At 55.6% G+C, this 14,317-nt stretch overlaps 1 protein-coding gene across 8 annotated transcripts in view; it reads left to right on the top strand.

Annotated features, from left to right (window-relative positions):
* Positions 1 to 14,317, top strand: part of Hdac4 (histone deacetylase 4) — a 250,766-nt gene that overhangs the window by 197,749 nt on the left and 38,700 nt on the right. For all 8 annotated transcript variants that reach the window (XM_033764730.1, XM_010615696.3, XM_010615705.2 and 5 more), the window contains 5 exons: positions 1,499 to 1,611; positions 5,329 to 5,445; positions 5,526 to 5,724; positions 7,686 to 7,909; positions 13,622 to 13,879. In XM_033764730.1, the coding sequence (XP_033620621.1) occupies positions 1,499 to 1,611; positions 5,329 to 5,445; positions 5,526 to 5,724; positions 7,686 to 7,909; positions 13,622 to 13,879 (911 nt within the window). The remainder of the gene's footprint in view (positions 1 to 1,498; positions 1,612 to 5,328; positions 5,446 to 5,525; positions 5,725 to 7,685; positions 7,910 to 13,621; positions 13,880 to 14,317) is intronic.

Genomic DNA, 14,317 nt, shown 5'->3' with positions numbered 1-14,317 from the left:
TGTAGGGAGGATTGTGAGAGGGAGCCGGGGACACAGCAGTCACACTGGCTTCTCCCCAGGGGTTAAGTTCACCCTTCCATGCCAGCTGAGGAGCCCGTGAAGAAAGTGCGTCCCTGTACCTGCACCCATTTCCTTCCAGGCTCGCTCAGTGTGCATACCCCGTGGTTTGCGTGGACACCACGGCACTCGCAGCCTTGCGCCCTGTCCACACAATCGTGGTTCCCAGTGGCATTGCCGTCTGAATGCCAAGGCGGTCAGGATCTGGAGAGAGCGGCTTCCAGCAGGATGCGGAGCACGCTTGAGTTACACGGTGTCTGGACAGAGCAGTCTGTCTGGGGAGGGTCCTGTATTCGCCATTAGCTCCCCGCAGTGGGCTGGCCCAGGCAGGTTTGCCCAGGAGGATCCAGAGTGGAAACGAGGTGTAGACACCTTGGATCGGCAAGTCGAGTTGGTCCCGGGTGTCCTGGGCAGAGAGGAGGGGCCTTCCTGGTCTTCCCAGATTAACTTGGGGACATGTTGGCCCTTGTCATCTTCCTTAAGCAGTGTGGCCTGGGGCAAGTGACGTCACTGCTTGGTGCCTCGATTTGCCCTCTGTGGTGGGAATGCTGATGGTACAGCTCCTGTAGCTGCATCACTTTGGCTTCTGTCCCTCTTGCGCTCCCTGCCCTCCTCCCTGTCGCTCAGGGTTGTATTTGGAGCTAGTTTTCAGAGTAAGCTTTGTGGGTGTGGCCTTCTCTGGCTCCAGCTGAGGACACAGATCCCCAGGTCCTCTTAAGTGGCCCTGCTATGCATTCAGACTCAGGGCAGGGCTCTCAGGATTCAGTGTGTGGTGGAATGGTGGGCAAAGGCTCGTGCCCCTTCCCTGGAAAGCTTTCCCAGGCAGTGCTGCTGGGCGGGGAGGTCCATGCAGCAGGCAGGGAGAGTGTAGCCCGGCCCTCTGTCCGCATCATGGCTGTGCAGCACAGGGCAGTGTCCTCTCCTGCCTGCGCCGCCCAACCCTGGATGTTCTGAGGAAAGCTGGTGAGCCACAGAAGCCTCTGGCTGTGTTCCTGAGTGCTTGGTACTCTGTAGGAAAAGGAGGATTGCATTCAACACAAGGGGTAATGATAGGTTGCTTTATTTTGAACAAGCATTTTTAGTGAGCACATTAAATTTGACCTTTCACTTACAAAGTCATTTGGCCTCTGTGTTCCCTGGTCTTTGCTTGTTTGAATCTTAGCATTTAAGGGCTTAGTTTTCTCATGTTTCACATTATCTCAAGACTCGTGACAACCATGAAATTGATAGCACACATGTCCTGAAAGCCTGGTGGGGAGAGCATACACAGACAGGTGAGCTCTGGGACACTCACTGGGGGGTTGGTCAACAGTGAACTGGAAGACAGAGTGGGTAGCACACTCCCCGCATGGAGCTATGGCCGTGTCCTCTGCAGTTGGGATCGCCACGGGCATGCCCATCCACACAGCGCCAGCTCTTAACTGCTATCTCCCACCCGCAGACTCTGCATGCAGCAGCGCCCCGGGCTCCGGGCCCAGCTCACCCAACAGCAGCTCTGGCAACGTCAGCACCGAGAATGGCATCACGTCCAGCGTGCCCAGCGTCCCGGCTGAGGTCAGTGCATGCAGGGCCACTCTGTGAAGGCCTTCCACCTGTTACCCTCTGGCCTTTCCCCCACGTGGGGCAGGAGAAACTGACCCAACACAAACCACGTGTGCTTGTGGCCAGGCAGGCATTGAGCACGTGTGATGAGAAATACACAAAGTGTTGGCCAAGAATCCGGGTTCCTGGAGACTGGAGGCTCCACTACCAGGGCAGACTAGGGCAGGCTCAGAGAGGGCCCCAGCATCACCCATAGGCCATTGTCAGAGCTGTCTGAGCTTCCCACAGAAGGCCTGAGCGCCGTGGCCAGCTGTGGGCCATGGCCTCACCCACACTCAGGTCCAGCATTTCCCTCTGGCCTGGCTACACATCCCACAAGGCACAGAGGAGTGCTGTACTCCAGTTGGTGGGCCAGGCTGCCGCTGGGTGGGCAGGTGGGCTGTGGGGAGGCCATGCAGCAGAGCTTCCCAACAGACTGACCAGAAACACCATCTGCCGCATGCAGGAGGGTAGAGTGGGAGGTTCTTCTGAGCTGTTTCCAACTCGCAGAACACTATAATTTATTAGGTAGTTATTTACTTCTTAAACATTTAGAAGTGAGCACTGCTCTTCTGGAGGGTTTCAGATCTTAGTTGGATCTTCAGGTCACGTTTCGAGCCCTTGGGTGTAAAGAGCCTGTGGGATCCAGAGCCACTGACAGGAGTGAGTCGCTGCTGCCTGTAGGTCACCTGGCACTGGTCCCCATATTCGTTTCACTTTGTCCTCCCTTATTATCTGCATTTTTAATCCTCTAATTAAGTATTGATTTGATACTAAAGTTCTGACAGTCCCTCTCTGCCAGACTGAGGTCACGGCTGAGCTCCCTGTCAGTGGCCTCAGAGTGCAATCTAGAAGTGACTTTGTGCCCCTGAGACATTGATCCCAGTCCCGTCTGTGGATCGTAGCCACAGATACTCATTCAATGTGGGCAGTCAGGCACATCTGGGTCAGTGGGTGGACCTGCACGGCTCTGGTTTAAGTGATACATTATTGTTTGCAAATTATGTGATACATAAATTGAGCTACTGTCAGTTAACAGCACAGAGAAAAGGAGTCCCAAGAACTGCGCAAGGTGAGGCTGCCTGTGGTTCACATCAGATGCCCTCTGTCACGGTCTGAGATGGCCTGTGACTGCTCACATGCAGATATCCCTGGTGGAGTTGAGCACCATTACAGGGGGGCGGCTGTGTGAGGGTGTCCTGTGACCTGGAGACCACATTCCTGCCCCGCAGGGCATCTGGTGGAAGCAGGACCTCCCTGGCCCCCGTGGAAGTGCTGCTACATGCTCAGTGCCCCTGTGCAAGGGAGCAGGGTGCTGCACCCAAGGGATGTCTGCAGGCACATGAGAGCTGCTGGTGGTGGCCCATGTCCCATAGGACCCTAGACTCCTGAGCTCTTGACGGGTGTGGGGGAGGGGCCCAATCTCAAGCCACTGGTTCCTGAGGGATCCCTGTGCCTCACCTGGAAAGCTGACGAACTCACCCTGAAGTAACGGGCTCCAGCCCTTCCCAAGCTCACCCTGAAGTAATGGGCTCCAGCCCTTCCCAGGCCCACCCTGAAGGGCTCTGTCTGGAAATAGCAGATACCACAACCATCCCGCCATTTCTCATGGGGTGATGAACATAAGCAAGAACTTCTCAGTAGGCTGCTTTATTTCTAAAAATATTAGGTTAAGAAAAAACAAAAACAAGTTTAGCTAGAAAGGAAATTATAACTTTACAAACATTAGATGGCCTGCTTACTTTGTTCCCAGCTAATTATATCACAGTAGAGTCATGCTTTCCTTGGCAGTCACAACCATTTTCTCTGAAGCAAGACTTAGGGATAATCCTTTGACTTTGGGCAAAATAAAACCTCTCGCCTAGGGAGAACACTTTTTCTAGTAGCCCTTTAGTTGCTCACGCCATGTATGTCAGTGAGATGTGAAAAGGCCCACAGGTGGCTAGAGCAGGAACCCTAGACAGAGTGCCCTGCCCCTCCCTTGCTCTGGGCACATGACCAAGGTGGGCTAGCAGGGCTTAGCCAGGACACCGGTGAGCGGGCTCCCTGAGGCACTGCAGAGGGACAAACTGGACATGAGCCACAGGACAGCAACTACCCACCATCCTCCTAACAAGAAGGAAGAAGGTGTTCTCTAGCCAGGGCTATGACCAGGCCACCTGGTTAACCTGTCATAATGTTCAGCTCATTAATTTTTGTCCTAAAACAAAATTTTAAAGCACTGAAAGTGTTTCTCTGCCTTAGTTACATAGTCTGCCATGAGAAGTAGGAGAAAATTGGTTTGTATGTTCATTATTAAAGGCACTTTGCCATTCAGATTTCTGCCTGCCAAAGCCCTCTATCAGTGTCCCTGCCTCCGCCTTTGTCCGTTCGGTTCAGTCAGTGTCCATTCCTTAAGTGTCCACCACTTAGCGACACAGTGGCTACTAAGATACTCTCCTTTAGGTTGAAGCCTGTGTTCTACAGGCTGTGTTACACAGCCCGAGGCGCAGTCTGGAGGACGCTGCAGGGTGCCCTCACCCTCATTGAAGGCCTTGAGGCTCCTGCAGACTGTGCTGACAGCCCTTCCTTCAATGACTTGTTATCTTTTTTTGGTACCAGGGATCCAACTCGGGCCCTTGCACTTGCAAGGCAGACAGCAGAACCACTGAGCTAAATCCCTGACCCTGACTTGATTTTCAGGAGCAGTTTATCACAAAAGGGTGTCAAAAGGGCCAGGGATTTATCTCAGTGGTTTTGCTACCTGCCTCACAAGCACAAGGTCCCTAGTATGGGGGGTGGAGGGGAAACAAACAAAAGAGTGTCTGAGTGACCATTCTTGGGACACTCCCCAGCCCCCGTGTGTCCAGGGTGCACATGTACCTGTGTGCAGGCCAGATCGTGGGTCACCTCCTCGGGCTGTTCTGAGCACTGTCCTGAGAGTAGAGCCCGGGGTCCAGTGTGGCTCAGCTCTCGCTGACACAGGCCCTGCAGAAGAAGGCTAGCCCATTCATCACCCACCATAGTGCACTTTTGTTGCTCTGGGCCAAGATGCATTATCATTTCTAAAGTTTTAAATGGTGTCAGATGACTGGTAATGTTGAGTGTTTCTTGTGAGTTTATTCTCCCTAGTACGGTCTCTTCTTTTGTCCTTTGTGGGCTGTGCTTTTCTCCTTACTAATTTTTCTTTGATTTCGAGCTGTTTGTAGATTAACCTTTGCCCTATATATTGCCAATACTGTTGTCACGACTGCTTTTGCAGAAGCAATTTTTTTTTTCTTTTTCTCACTCATTTCCTCTTTAGTCTCTGCTTTTTTTTTTTTGTACTGGTGATTGAACTCAGGACCTTGTGCTTGCAATTGTGAAACAGGCAGCGGAACCACTGAGCTAAATCCCTAGTCCTAGTCTTCAGCTTTCGATGTCATCATTGAAAAGACATTCTCAGTTACAAAAAAACTGCTTTTAATAAATTATCCCAGATTTTCTTCTGATATCTTATGGTAAGCAAGTTGGACAAAAATAAGGTGATGACAGAAGACACCGAAAGGACTCCTATTCGGGGAGTAAACATGTGAGCGAGTGCGAGTGTGTTTGCACACCGGGGGTGTGCTGCAGTTTGTCAGGAGCCCTGTGCCTCGGGGCTACGGCCCACTGCTCCTGGGTGCTCCCCGCGGAGTGGCCGTGTGATGCTCACCATGTTCTCCTCTGCAGACCGGCTTGGCGCACAGACTTGTGACTCGAGAAGCCTCTGTCGCCCCACTCCCCCTCTACACGTCACCGTCCCTGCCCAACATCACCTTGGGTCTTCCTGCTACCGGCCCTTCCGTGGTAAGTGGCACCTAGGGGTCTGTATGACGCGGGTGGCTGTGGGGATCCCACAGCCCAGGCAGCACAGCTCTGCTTCCCAGGGCACAGCGGCCCAGCAGGACGCCGAGAGGCTCGCTCTCCCGGGCCTGCAGCAGCGGATCTCCCTCTTCCCCGGCACCCACCTGGCCCCCTACCTGGGCACCTCACCCCTGGAGCGGGATGGCGGGGCAGCGCACAACCCCCTTCTGCAGCACATGGTCCTGCTGGAGCAGCCGCCCACACAGACACCCCTTGTCACAGGTACGCACCCCCGTCGCCTTGGGCTGGGCCACCCTGGCCCTGTGGGACCCTGTTGCATGACACAACCTCTACCACTAAAGCTGGGTGGGGGGAGAAGAGCAGGCACCAGCCACCCCTGTGTGACCTCCCGAGGAGGCCTTGTGATTTGTTTTAGTGTCCATGGGACTAAGCAAGTGCTCAAAGCTCATAATTGAACTAGACAGATAGTTGGTTTCTGTTGGCAGCAAAACGTTTTACAAATGTGTGCTCTCCAGTGATGGTTAGTTATATATAGAAAAATACAGGTTAGAAGAAAATAGGGAATTTGTTATGTTTGCATAGGACCACTATATGAGGTGTTTCAGAGGTGGGGGACGTGCCTCTTTCTTGTGACACAAGGGTGAGCAGCTGTGCCATGGCACGCTTTCCCTGGCCAGGTTCTGCTTTGGTGGGGTTCAGCCACGAGACCAGCTCAGCCACACCTTGTAACTCCATCTCCCGTGGTGGTCCTGCTCAAGGTGCTCCGTGTGTTACAGGACGCTGGCTGGTGGCCATGGACTTGGTCCTGTTGGCTTGGCCAGGTGTGCAGGCTGTGGTTTGCCTTCTCACCATGTGCTTCTTCATCTCCCTCAAACACTTGGCTCTTTGTGTCGTTTGGTCAGGGCAGAAGTGGAATACCTGGTCCCGCGTGTCCGTGCAGATGGGGAGGCCTTCTGTGCCTGGCCCAGAGAGTAGTGTCTCTGACCTGTGGACCAGAACTTGCTGCTGCAGGGTCCCTTCTCATCTGTCCTCGCATGCTTGAAGACTCCTGCAGCCTTGTGCCTCATCTCCCAGCTGTGCAGTGGGTGCCAGAACAGGGTCTGAGAGTTCACAGTCCTGTGGGCAGTGTTTGCCTCCTGGTGGTGGTGGCGACTCTTGGCTTGGTTGTCCTTAACCTTCAGTCTCCCACACTTCCTTCCCCTGCAGTCCCACCCGTCCTTCCCAGCATCACCCAGAACCTTCTCTCCATCCCAGCCACCTGACTTTGATTCTGGTCCCACTGGGGTCTCCTGTGCCCTCACAGGGAGGATCTAGCTGCTGGCATCTGTCCTCAGGAGCCCAGGCTCCCCATCATCTAGCACAGTGGCTCACCAGCCACGTGACGACTTCAGTCAGAGGGGAATGCGGCTCCTTGGCCATCATCTCTGGTCCCTGTGTCCACAGCACTGGCAGGGCTAGGAGCACAGTTCCCTAGCATGGATGCCAGCCTTGCAGTGCAGCTTTGTTCCCTCCTCCTTATCCGGCACCTGGTCAGGCTAACCAGAGGAAGGTGAAATCGAGGGATCCTTAAGACCGCTTCCTTGCATCAGGTGGCTCTGTCCAGCCCGCCATCCCCTGCTGTCCACATTCTGTGCCTGCATCCAAGCGCTCACCTCTGCCTTTCCCTGCTCTGCTCACAAGCTCCTGGAGAAGACCCCCTCCTCCTGCTCAGGGCCCTCTACCAGTCCCAGCGCCTGCCCTGAGTGTGGGCCAATGGGTGACCCCATGAACGGACCCAGTGATGGCCACGGTCTCACAGGGGGCCCGGTCCTGGTTGGGGCAGGTTTGTGCTATCCGTTTGTCCCTGCGTGTCTGCAGGTCAGGTTCAGGGTGGTAGTGGTGCTGTGTGGGCTTGTGTGCCGAGCTGGGACAGCTTTCCTCTCTTGGGCCTGGACACAGAGGCAGGAGAAGTGTCAGGCTGACCCTGGGGGGTAGCCACAGTGCGGGCATCCAGGAGCTGCCCCTGAGGCAGGACTCTTGCTATGCTCTTGGGGGCCTGGCCTTCAGTCAACTCTGCTCTCCCAAGCCTGAGCTCATAGACATTGACAAGCAGCTTACGGCACCAAGGGAGGAGGCCCTGGGCGAGCAGGTGCATAGCACCATCATTTCCATGGTTACTCAGCAGCCTTCTCTCCCCTTCCTCTTCGTCACACTCCTCTGCCTCTCCGTGTGTTACCTTCCAGGCCTGGGCGCACTGCCCCTGCACGCACAGCCCCTGGTCGGCGCAGACCGTGTGTCCCCATCCATGCACAAGCTGCGGCAGCACCGCCCACTGGGACGCACGCAGTCAGCGCCACTGCCACAGAGCGCACAGGCCCTGCAGCACCTGGTGATCCAGCAGCAGCACCAGCAGTTCCTGGAGAAGCACAAGCAACACTTCCAGCAGCAGCAGCTGCACATGGGCAAGGTGGGTGAGGGGCATGGGGTGGGTTGCAAGCAAGTCAGTGTCAGTGCCTCTGCCGGGATGGGGCTTGGGACGTGGGCAGGCTGCGCCTGTGGCTCTTCCTTCTGGGGTCTCTGCTTTACTAAGTAGATCTCTACCCAAACTGTGACCACAGTCCCCACCTCTGTGACACATTTGCCACCAGCTGACCTAGCAGTCACGCTTCAAGTCTCCCAGCTCTGCCTTGAGTAGGAATGGATAATGCCGTGTGCGGGCCTGATGGATGCCAAGTGCTCAGTGTAGGTTCTGTCCCGTGCTGGTGCCTAAAGCAGCCTGCCAGCACCTCAGGAGATGGCACTGAGCCACTATATGCCTGGGAGTGGCCCTTGTCCATGCCATGTGTGCAGCAGGGTGACTGTGTGGACCAGTGGTGGGCACTCATGGGGTTAAGTCGGCAGCAAACATCGCGCCAAGGGTGTTAGGCCAGACAGACCACACTGTGTGGCTTAATTCACATGAAGTGTCCAGAACCAACGCACAGGCCGAGCTACAGAGTTCCCTTTCAGGGTGCTGGGATGTTTTCAAGTTAAATTGTCTGTGGGGGCGGGGACGCCCAGCGCACACCTGGAATGGTGAGGACTCAGTGGCAGCCATCAGGACAACAGCCACAGCGGGCAGACTGCATGTGCAGCTTGGATGTGCTGGACAGGGGTGCTCCACGTCCTGGGTGGACAAGACAGCTTGGAGCAGGATTTCATCGTACAACTCAGAGCAGTGCGCAATTTTAAACTTAAAATTGTTCGGGTCCGGGGATTTAGCTTAGTGGTTCCATTGCCTGCTTCACAAGCACAAGAACCCAAGTTTGATCCCTGGTACCCCCCCAAAAAAAGAATTGTTCAGTCCTGTAATTTCCTCATTAATGTTTTGGAACTTGACTGACCACATGACACTGAGGACAAGGGAGAACTCAACTGTGCAACCAGAAAAACTGTTTGGGAAAAATCAAGAGGCTAGATAGAAGACAAGTGTTCTGAAGGAGCACCCAGAGCTCATGGCCAGCTTGGCAGTGGACAGAAAGAACTATTTCCTGACTGTCCTCTCTCCCATGGGAGCACCTCTGCCTGCAGCAGTCCCTCTTTTGTTTCCCGAGGAGGGGACTGCTGAAGGGCGGGGGCAAAGAGGCTCTCCTGGAAAGTCAGGCACAAGGTTCCCCTGAGATACAGGGCTTCCCTTCATGCCACCACCTCTCCAGAGCAGGTGCCGCTCCGGTTTCTGTCTCACGAACCCCTGTTTCCATCTCAGAAGGAGTCTTCAGAGTTCCTCAGAACAGGCAAAGGCTTGGTTTCTCCAGTGCCCAGGACAGGGGCTGCCTCTCAAAATGTCCCTCAGCCATGGCCACTGGCTCCCACCCAGATCCACCCCAAGGTGTTCTACTGCAGGCTGGCGTGTACACAGTCAGGGAGGCAGGCACCTTAGTCCAGTCCCCCTCCGCCCACCAGGCACCACAGGGTAAGATCACCCAGCCTGCAGGCCCTTGTGACAGACAACACTGAGGGTGTCAGAGTAGGGGCACTGAACAGCTCCTCCTCTGCACAAGAAAGGCACTGTGGGGGCGAGATGGGCTCCTGCCAAGTGTCTGTACTCCTAGTGTCAAAAGCACTTTCACGTCTGTCTTTCTAATGCCAGCCGAGGCTTATTAATTTCATTATGTCACTCTGAGTGATGGAGTAGGAGGTTTGCGGAAGACAGAAACACCCATTCGCGTGTGGCTTGTTCTTGAAAAGAGCGATTCAGAGACCAGGTAATCTCGCTGGATTCTGCTCCATGACTGATTTACGGTAGCATGAGACAGCTGATTGAAGCATTTACACATTGCTTTCCTGGGCTGCTTGGGGAGGCAGTGGCCTTGCCTGGCACCACCTATACCAGCATCCTGCCCTGGTCTGTAGGGATGTCATCCCGAGTACTTACCCCTGGGTGGGACGTGGCGGGGACCTCAGCAGTCTCGCTGGCCCGCTGCTTGTTTAGCCTTCACCCAAGTACAGATGGTGTCCACGCCATTGCTAGCTCCATGCCATGTGCAGTGAGGGACTTTGGGGGACCACAGGTGTCCAGGGGTGTGTGGGGCTCTGCACCCTGGTGGTGGCTTTGGTTGCTGCCATGTCTGGCTTTCTGCATGTGGCCCTGTTGCCTAAGCAGGAGTTAGTGTCAGGCGAAGTGCCTTTTTCTCTCCAGCAGTGGAATGTGTAGGAAGAGCCTCTTTACCACTGGAGTGGACAGCAGCTCTTGCAGCCGTTTCTGTCCACAGCCCTATTGCTTGACTCCAGTACTATGATCCCTCAGTCAGTTGTGTTTCCCTTCAACATGACTTTCCTAGCTTTGAGTATGGATGGAAACGTGGACTCATTTGGATGGTCTCAACACAAGTATGTCCAGCTGTTCTTAAATGCTGGAATGCTTGCTTTGTCCTTGAACTCCAGGTTGGTATTTAAAAATGTGGATGTGCATTTGTTCTTACTCAGCTGATAAAAGGGGCTCTTGGCATCCGTGAGACTCTGGAGGACATGTAGACATATCTTGCCCTTGCCACTGCCTCCCTGCTGGCTGATTATGCCAAATCTGAGCCTGGGAGAAAAGAACACAGGGTCCAAGGAGGGGAGAAGCAGGCTTTTGTGTACTGTGGCTCAAGGAGGCTGCCACATTGCCATGGTGGCCTCATTCCCAGGTACCTCTGGAGGGCAGCCTGACGTGGCTGGGGCCTCCTCGGGACCTCTCTGCATCTAGGATGTGAAGTGTCCCGATATCTGCCTGTGACTTGTCAGGAGCCAGCACATATTGCCCCTGCAATGGAAGGGCTTTCTCCTGGACATCCCGGCCAGGCCTCCACAGGAGGGATCTGGGGCCTCTGCTCTGTGAGGAGACCTGGAAGGGCCACATTCCTCTGCCTGTGGCCCTCTGGCAGAGCTGTTGCTGGGCCTGGCCATCTGCTGGTTCCTCCACTGCCTAAAGGACTTCAGGGACCTCGGAAGAGAAAGCCAGGAGCCTGTCCTGGAGGTGGAAACCTGGTAATGTGAGAGATCAGGAAAGTAAAAAGGGGAGGCTGAGGCCCTTTCACACTTAATCCTGAAGCCAGCCTGTAGGCTGACATCACCACAGGGAAGTCCCCACCACCGAAGTCAGCACTGTTTGCCAGAGCCTCCTCACCAAGGCTTTCGTGAACACACTGCCACCTGCACCCTACTCTTCTTGGAAACCTGCGCCCTCCTGAGCCTGGCATGGGGAATGATCCCTGTCCACTCGGGTATTGCAGCACAGCATATTGTGAAAGTCTGTCTGCTCCAAAGATGGAAAGGCCCTGAGATCCACTGCCAGGAATGGAAGATGGAGGCACAACTGGGATCATCTGGTACCACAGAAGGGCCACAAAGGATGTTCCTGGGCTAGGGGTTGCAGCTGCTCTTACAGCAGAAAGAGCGGCCAACTTCCAAATCTGTCTCCTGATACCTGGACAAAGGGCAAAACTCTGGAATTTTCTTATGATGTTCTGTTCTTTAGGTTTGAGACAGAGCTTGGCCACCCTTCTTTCACAAAGACAAAACCAGTTCCCTGCTGTGAGCATCTCAGTTTGTCCATGACCCTTATCTACCCCTCGGTCCTGCTGGCTGTCCCCATCCCTTGCTGACTTCTGGACAGGGCCGCTCTGCAGGGTCACCCTCGGAGACACCCTGAGCCCATTCACCTTGTGTGCGTGCACGTGAGCCTGGCAGGGGGACCTTGTCTCTCACTCCCTTGGGTGCTCATGTCTGAGGTGGCGGCTCCTCCTGTCCCCACAGTCTGCCCTGGGCTCCTGTGCTCACATTTTCCCCCAGCCCACCTGCTTGTTCCTTCCTGATCATGTTCATCTCTGGTCCTCATCTGTCTCCCAAAGCCATTCTCATTTCAGGCAGGACACCTTGTAGGTCCTGCTGGGTCCCCTCCCATGCCCACACTCAGCCTTTGCAGCCAGACCTCTGAGCCCTGCAACCCAGGGCCTTGTCTGTCCCCCTCCTGGGCTCTATGCCCCCTTATTCCTACACATGTCCCCAACACTGGCTCCCCGAAGGTGCAAGGTCATTCCCAGCCCTTCCTGGCTGCCCTTTTCCTCTGCCCTGACTTCCTCCACAGCAGCCTCGCCACCTTTTCCAGGGGGCTTCCTCCAGGCTCTTTCCAGACTCTCTGTCCCCTGCCACTTTTCTCATGGTGGGGGCTGTAGGCCTGGGTCTCAGCAGACCCCATAAATCCCACAGGTCACCTCACCCTATTACCAGTCACACTGTACAGGTGCCAGGGACAGCAGTGTGCAGAGCACAGGAACTCTCCTGGCCACGTATCTGAAGGCCAAGGTGAGAATGCCCACCTGAGGCCTGAAGGAGGCCGAGCACCTCTGCGAGGTGGGACATGGTCCCCCCAGGCTCCTGTCCTCCCTGCTGTCATGTAGCCAGGGCTCAGGCTCAAAGCACGCAGTGGTAAGATGACCATGAAGTCGGGAAGCCACCGACTGCCAGAATATTTAATGACCCGCTTCTCAGGGTGGGTGAGTCTGTCTGAGCAGCAGCATGAATCACAGCTGGTCCTGTGAAGTGTAAACAAAATCCAACACAGTGGGGTGATCTGGTCCTCACACATGCTGTGCTCTCCAGACCTCTGCTCCCTGCCCTGCACACCTGCATGCTGATGATAGGCATTGGAGTCACCAGAACCTGCCCACCCCTGAGGGACCAGCATCTCCCCATTTCCTGCTCTGCCCTGGGCTCTGCCTCTGTGACATCAGGTTCCTAGCCTTCACAGCTGCCCTCTGCCACCCCAGACTGAGGCTCACAGTACTCTGCCCTACCCTGCAGGTAGAAGTCCAAGTTTGGAGGGGAGGGACATTTCAGTGTCTGCATGTGTGGCTTCTCAGCCATGCCTTACCTTAAATGATCGATGGAACAGAGCCAAGGATAACCTGTGACAGACCCTCAGCCATCTGAGGTCTCTAGCACCATTGTGTAGCTCTGAGGGGCGAGAACACACCCCCTGTGTGTCCAGGGTAGGGCCCAAGCAGGTGATGGTGCAGTGACCCTGACGCCAGCATCTGCTGAGCCTGTCCAAGCTTGTGAGGACTTCAGGATGCAGGCGCACTGTGGTTCAGTGTCAGGCACCCTGGTGTCATCTCTGTGGGGAAGTGGAATCTGTGCAGATTGTTCTCTCAGGGTGCAGTCCCCCCGAGGCCGCATGGTGACAGGCTGTGTGCGCAGCATCCCCCACCGGCAAAGCAGAGAGCAGCTCAGGCAGCCATTGTCCCTCTCACACCCTCATCAGCGCCCTCCAGCTCGGGCCTCCTTGCTGCCTTTTTCCCTCAAGCCCCTGGCCAGCTTGCACTATGTCCTGCTGGGGGGCCTGCCGAGTGAAGGTGTCCTTTCTCTCCATAGCCCACTGTCTGGCCTTGGCCTCACCCCATGCTCCTCTTCTGTGGTGCATCCACACAGGCAGCTGCCCCAAGCTCTAGGCCTGGCAGTCAAGGGCACATGCTGGACCCCCAGACACCAGTCTTGCCCTATGCTGAGCTATGGTCTCACTGGCGCTGTCTCCATAGGATGGAGAGCTCTCAAAGCCCAGGTTGGTGGCTCCTGCGGGCTGGGCACAGGGCCACCTTCCACATACCCTGAGGATGTCGGCCAGGATCTGAGTGTCCTCTGTATACCATGTGTGTTGTAGATCATCCCCAAACCCAGTGAGCCAGCCCGGCAGCCTGAGAGCCACCCCGAGGAGACGGAGGAGGAGCTCCGTGAGCACCAGGCCCTGCTGGATGAGCCCTACTTGGACCGGCTCCCAGGTCAGAAGGAGGTTCATACACTGGCCGGCGTGCAAGTGAAACAGGAGCCCATCGAGAGCGACGAGGAGGAGGTGGAGCCCACGCGGGAGGTGGAGCCCGGCCAGCGCCCACCCACTGAGCAGGAGCTGCTCTTCAGACAGGTACCCCACTGGAGTTGGCAAGCAGGCGCAGGGGCTCTATGTGCTGGCTGTGTCCTCTGGTGACAGACACTGCCCTGTCCAGGGCCTCGCCCGTCTTCCAGGCCACTGTGGGCCAGCGTGCTCACACACCTGCACATCACCCTTCGCAGGCACTGCCCACACTCCCCTGGACAGTCCCCACAGATCTCTAGGCACAGACTAGCACAGAGCCCCATGCTTGTGGGATTGGGCATGAGCACTAACACTGGGGAGAGACAGGGAGCTTGATCTGATGGTGAATTACTAGGTGTGCGAGCTGATCAGAAGCCAGGAGCTTTGGGGGGCCATAGAGGCACTGGTGACAGATCCAGAAAATGGTATGAGTTGGATGCAGAAAGCTAGTCAGGCACTGACACAGTCACCAAAGTCACAAGAGACTGATGAAGAAATCCAGTGACC

The sequence above is a fragment of the Fukomys damarensis genome, unplaced genomic scaffold (assembly GCF_012274545.1).
Source record: "Fukomys damarensis isolate Sample0158 unplaced genomic scaffold, DMR_v1.0_HiC HiC_scaffold_16, whole genome shotgun sequence".
Lineage (NCBI taxonomy): Eukaryota > Metazoa > Chordata > Mammalia > Rodentia > Bathyergidae > Fukomys > Fukomys damarensis.
Note: the sequence above shows the minus strand (reverse complement) of the source record. Positions and strands in the feature narration are given on the sequence as shown.